The sequence below is a fragment of the Dermacentor variabilis genome, chromosome 6, assembly GCF_050947875.1.
Source record: "Dermacentor variabilis isolate Ectoservices chromosome 6, ASM5094787v1, whole genome shotgun sequence".
Classification (NCBI taxonomy): domain Eukaryota; kingdom Metazoa; phylum Arthropoda; class Arachnida; order Ixodida; family Ixodidae; genus Dermacentor; species Dermacentor variabilis.
Genome location: NC_134573.1, coordinates 194,309,918 through 194,315,917, shown reverse-complemented (window position 1 = coordinate 194,315,917; position 6,000 = coordinate 194,309,918). Strand labels below are relative to the sequence as shown.

General features: G+C 45.0%; 1 protein-coding gene across 2 annotated transcripts in view; it reads left to right on the top strand.

The window, feature by feature from the left end:
* The first annotated feature begins 2,148 nt into the window (after positions 1 to 2,148).
* The window catches only part of Cdc5 (cell division cycle protein 21), a 171,759-nt gene continuing 167,907 nt past the window's right edge, over positions 2,149 to 6,000 (top strand). For both annotated transcript variants that reach the window (XM_075697261.1, XM_075697260.1), the window contains exon 1: positions 2,149 to 2,368. In XM_075697261.1, the coding sequence (XP_075553376.1) occupies positions 2,324 to 2,368 (45 nt within the window). In that variant the 5' untranslated portion in view covers positions 2,149 to 2,323. The remainder of the gene's footprint in view (positions 2,369 to 6,000) is intronic.

Genomic DNA, 6,000 nt, shown 5'->3' with positions numbered 1-6,000 from the left:
GAGCCAAAGTAACGCGGCAGGTCACACCACGATCATATTTGATGGAAACCGAAGGCCGGAGCCTACTGCGTCGAAATCGGCAGCACATCCTGCGGACGGCGGAGCCGTTCCACTCGCCTAGTGACACAGCGGGCAGCCCCCACCATCCTCAGAATGCTAATGGCAGCGGCCAAGAAACAAGCCCTGCAGGCACCCCTGAACCTCCACCAGCCTCTGGCCTGCACGACGCAGCAACTCCCATGCGCCGCCCTGTGCGGGCAAGGAACCCGCGAGTGCGTCTAACTTACGATGAGAACTTCGAGCAAGAACCTGGACCCTCACGTGGGAGTGAGGGAGGTGTAACGTAGCCCAGCCTAGCGGGAGCGCATTGCCCAGCCGGCAACCCTGAGCTCCCAAGAGGCTGTTGCGCGTTCTCGAGTCGTCGGCGTGCGTTGCAATAAAGTCAGTCTTTGTTCAGCACTCGCCTTGGTGTGCGTGTCGTTACTCACGCTCGTTACAGTATTCCTTTCAGAATTTGTGTGAGACGGCTCAGGGAGGGCAAGGGCAGCATGTTCATGTCAGATAGAAGCTTATATGCTCGAGGGCTCGCTATCCTCAGCATTAAACAATTCAGAAGCCAGTCCGCATTGTACCGCATGCCACACGGAGACTTTGCTTTCAGTTGTTTAAACGATGTCATAAATGCAAGTCGATGTAAAGGCGGAAGTACGGCCAACGCTTCCTTAATTCTGTTATCGGGCATTTCAGAAAGCCTTTTCTTCAGAGCCAAAATTTCCTTCTTTTGCTTTTGATGCGCAGCAGCCTCTTCTTCACATTGCATAGTTTGTGATATCGCTTGAGCGTTGTGCTCGGAGCCTTAATGCTCAGTCGAAGTTTCCTCTGTAGGCCGCGCAGACAACGCGCGCATACTAATTGCTTTGTAAGTACGTTGCACTGCTTGTGTTGCATATTATCTAGCTCGCCGTGTCACGCTGGCCTGCTTTCACGCCCGCGCATATGTTCAAGCTGTCTGCTAGTTTCTCTCAGGATTCTTCACACACTTGCAGTACTAGTCGCAGCTCGAAATAGCCTCTTGGGAATTTTGCTGTAGCCGTTTATACAGCAAGTGTCATCCTCTTCAAGCACAACAGTTTCCAATACTTGCAGATGCCCGGCTACCAGTTGCCTCATATAAAATATAGTCCACATCGCTTCTGTGTTGCGTCGTCCTCAACAATTTCGAACTTCCAGAGCGCAGAAGGCAGTGTCACGTTTGTGAGCTCGTTGAGCACAAAGTGTGTAGCGCATATTTCTGAAGTTCCTTCTTCCAAGTCCAACGGCAGGTTTGAAGTTGAAGCGCTATTACTGCAATTCTTTGCCCGATGTGCTTGCCGGCACTTAATTGCGCTCGTTCTTTTGGTGGACGTCGTTTTCGCTTCACATTTTTTGGGTTTGAGATGTGCTCAGGCAGCCCAGGAAAGAGCCGAGGAAGTGCGCCGGGAACAAGCATCCATTTCCCACGAGGAATCAATTAATATTTCTTTGTTACCCACAACATGCTTGTAGTATTTCAAAATGCCGTCTTCCTCAAACTGGCCTTCACACACTTTTGATTTGTTTGTAAGGCTTTTGTCGTTTCGGTGTAGCATGTGTTCCTAACTTTTAAACTCTCCAGCATCTTGCGGCGGTGCGAAAAAATGGTGACTAGCATCGTGTCTCAGGTCGCTGGTGAAGCCGGGGGCAAAACAGCACGACATAGGTAACTTCTTGCTGTCATGAGACGTGGAAACACTTCTTCAGGAAGCTTTCAAGAGAGTCAATCGCCACACATCACACAACACATACAAAACGGAGAAGGATAGCGTCAGACGATGCAGCGCAGCCAACATGAAACCAGAAGTGAAGCAGAAGTTAAGTTTCAAGTTTATTACTAGAAATGTATTCACAATACATAGCTGACATATGACAAATTTTTCACAAATAGGCTCAATATTAGGAACTGTGAGATAACTACTTCTCGAAATGGAAACCGGAAATCTACCATGAATGAAGGAACTTCTAACAGAAGCGAAACAAAAAGTGACAAAAGATGCGATTGCAGCGCTGCTAGTTCGCGTGATCACCACTTCGACCACCTCCCGAGCCGGGCTGTGAAACTGAAGCACTGAAGTATGTCAGAGTGTTGGTCAAAGTGGTGTTCGTCTCCACGGCTGTGTCTGTGTTGAATCAGTGGTTGAGTGGACGAACTGGAACAGTCTAACGGCAATTTTCAAAATTTCTACACTTAACTGCTCAGCAGTGCTAGTTTTATTAATTTGTACGCGTTTTCACGATCCTATCCAAGATGCCACGGATTATGATCAAAGGCGGTGTTTGGAGAAACACCGAGGTAAGAAGGAATAGGACTAATAAGTTTGGCATGCAGCTGCTTCGTTCACACCGATTTACCGCTTTTTTCATTGCTCGTAGCATTAAATATCGGGTACCAAAAAAAAAAAAAGCATTTGTGTGTATAACGTAACCTTACACACTAGCAACGCTGCTTGGAGCTCGTGATGGAAAAGTCGAAACCCGTTGCTACTCGCAGTATCCCACTTGCCGTTTACTTTTGCGCATTGCTCGTAGGGGATGTGATGCTGTAATCGCGCACTGCATTCTAGTCTAAACGGGATATAAATCTATGTTCTTTGGCACACATACCAAATAGCGGAGCCATTCGACTGCTGTCGCTTTTTTTTTTTTCGCTTTATTTACTATTTCCCTGCCACTTAATCGCTCGATTTTTGCAGCCCCAAGCAGCAAACGCCCCAGTCATAAAACTGCGAGGTATTAAGTAAACATGCATTGTATTGTAGGTTGGGCACTGGAATGGGTATGTTCAAAGGTGTAAATGTAAGATACCGAATTTGGATTACACCTCATAAATCGTGCACTTTCGGAAACGCAGCATGAGCTTGAGGACTCGTGGCTCGGTTACGTGATTGCACTGAGAAGCGTCATCGTTTGTGAAGTCGTCCTACGAGGCCCCACCTGCCTTGTTTTCTAAAGCACCCCCCCCCCCCCCTCCCAGAACGGGGTCTTCGTACGCTATTCTTACCTCAAACAAAAACTCAGTCCCGTTTAAAGCGCCGTTTTTATTTATTTATTTGTCTGTTTATTTTTGCTGTTGAAGTAGGTTGATTCAGTGGGAGGGAAAGACGTATAAGTTAGGCACGGTGGGCTATGACTATTCGGGGACCTTCTCCTGATGGGCGGATGGGCACTGGAACACAGCTGTTTCTTTGAGGCTTCCAGCCAGAGGGGTGACTCAAAAGTGCCGCATGTGCTGCACACACATTCTGGCCAATGCCGTAGTCTGCTTCCTACGCTGCCCCACATGTACTCTGTACACAACCTCTCCTGCCACATGTATGTTGCTCTTTGACGACCATAGCTGGAATGTGCAAGTCACTTCCAGTGCTGTTATCCTGACTTTGCCATTGGCACACCCCAGCGAATCATAACCACTTCGGAACAGAGGAAGTTGAAACAAAAACAAGCCACTGGCATGAGGAGTACTTGTTTGATCAGTGCATTTTGACTAGCTTAGTTTGCAGTTCTACAGCGAGTGACAACTGCCTAACTCCTACTTTGTTGTGACTGAGAACTGTCTGTCTCAATTAGCTAACATTGTGCTATACTACCTCAGTTTTTTAAAAACACTGTGGCATTAAACCAACATACACTGTGGAGTTGAGGTTGGCTTGCATGAAGTCGCACTGCTTTTCAAGTGTTGTACCATCATTAGAACCCACATACCAAATTTGCACTTAAATAACGTGACCACGAATATAACATAACGGAGAACTTTCAGTATATATATATATATATATATATATATATATATATATATATATATATATAATGATTATAGTGTAGTGTGATGCTGCAATGAAACTGGAAACTATGCATAAAAGTGGATGCTCGCAGGGATTTATTCATGTAATTTGCGAACAGTCATCCTAAAATAAAGTGAAAGGATGAGTGCTGACGCCTTTGCTGAAGGTTCATTTAATTCGCCATAACCACATTAATGTGGCTTGAACAGCGTTTGAAATCAGAACAAAGATTTTGCATAACTCACAGTGGCAACTCCCACTCTTGCACGAGTTGAAGTGGGCACAGTGAGCATGGTGAGCAGGTGAACCAAGCCAGGCCTAGTGCATGTGAGGTTATGGACAAAGAATTGCTTTATATTCATGTCACAAGCCCAAATATAACATGAAGCATGTTCTGAAGCCAGAATTAAAAATATATATATATACTTGCATTATATTCATCCTAATACGCTATTTACTTCTTGTACAATTAAGTGCTTTGTGTGTGTGTTAGTGTGTAAATAAAACAAACCTAACAACATACACATTTGTGTCCCTATGCAGACTATCATATGCTTGTTTGATGTGTGAAAATGTATAAAAGAAGCTTGTCATCGTAAAATAACGATGGCCTTTGACTAGGGGTATGCAAATTTCCTCAGTGCCATTAAATCCAAGTTGACCTAAGTAGCCAAATAATGGGCAGAGTCTGAATGTAATAGGCAAGGACCATATTCTGGATTGGTTGCCTTTGGTACACCAGGCTCAGTATTGCCAGTAGGTAGATAGCCAGAACCAGATTCTTGCAAAAGTTTTGTGGTACAGCATCTTCTACAGCCACTTTTGCTTCAAGGCAACATGCTGTTGTTTACACGGTGCTATCTGTGCTGTCGCTTTCTCTGTGTTGGCACTCGTGGTTGCTTTTCTTGCAAAATCTCTGCATAACCTCCTGATTGTTGTGCAACTTAGCTGGACAATCAATGCAAACAAAGCTTGACAATTCCAGAAGGCGTGAACTCTTCATCCTTCATCTAAGCGGTATACACCACTGCATGTGGTATGCTGTTTTGTAAGGGAGAAATTGTTTCACGCAAATGTTTTGTGCTACTAAAGACTTGCTTCATGTAACACCGTCATGCAAATATCACGTCCACTTACATGCGTGTAAATCTGTAGTTTTGATCTATCACACCCGAGAAACAATTTACTTACCTTCGTATTGCATACCCTTCCTTTAATTCAGGTAAAGCTTGAGTACTGGTAAATGGCTTGAGTGCAGCTTTTTTAACTATAAACCTGAATAAGCCTGGTGTTTTTTTATGCCTCTTAATTACGGCTTTACCAGAGTGTTCATTCCCCTGCTGCACTCGAGCTTCATGCTTAGCCACAGCCTAACACTGCATGTGCAACACATCTTCCTTCTGTGTTCAGTGCAAAGATATCAGCAGTTGAAACTTAAATTTCTTAGATAAAACAAAGGTGCCATACTGTGCTACTTTGCTCCGGGTCCTAGTAGTGACATCACTAGCCGAGCTGGTGCTTTGTTCTGCTGCCCATTCCCTGCTGAACATTCTTAATCTATATTTGACAGCAACTAGGCAACAGAGTATGTGATGCAAGTATGCTGAATTGGTGCCCTTTATCAAGCAGAGGACCTTTACTATTGTCAGAAGCCTTTATCACTTTTTGTGAAAATTTGTTAGTTGACATTTGGTACCATAGTTCGTATGTGGAAGCCATCGTCAGGCAACTACTGGTAACCTGATTCTTCAAGAATGCCCGTGTGTGGCAAAGCACAACCTTTCCCATATGCTCGCTGCTAATCTTGGGACCCAAGACCCACCGTTCCCTGTGGCTCAGTGGCAGCGACTGCCCATTTACACTTGTGCACTTCGTTCCATGGAATGCGAAACATTTTCTATTTACGGAAAAATTCAAGCAGACAATCGCTGAGCAGCCAGTCATAATCGTGCCACAGAAGCGTACATGGGAATGCTGGAGCAACAAAGAGTTGTGCCCCAAACCAAAAGTACAGTAGTAGACGACCCGCCATTTTGCTATCCACTTATTGCCCAAATCAGTGCAAGTGAATGAGGTAAAGAATGTCGGAGTGCCTGTGGACCTTTTGTCCTTAGTGAGCTTTACTTTACCATTGCATCCTAGT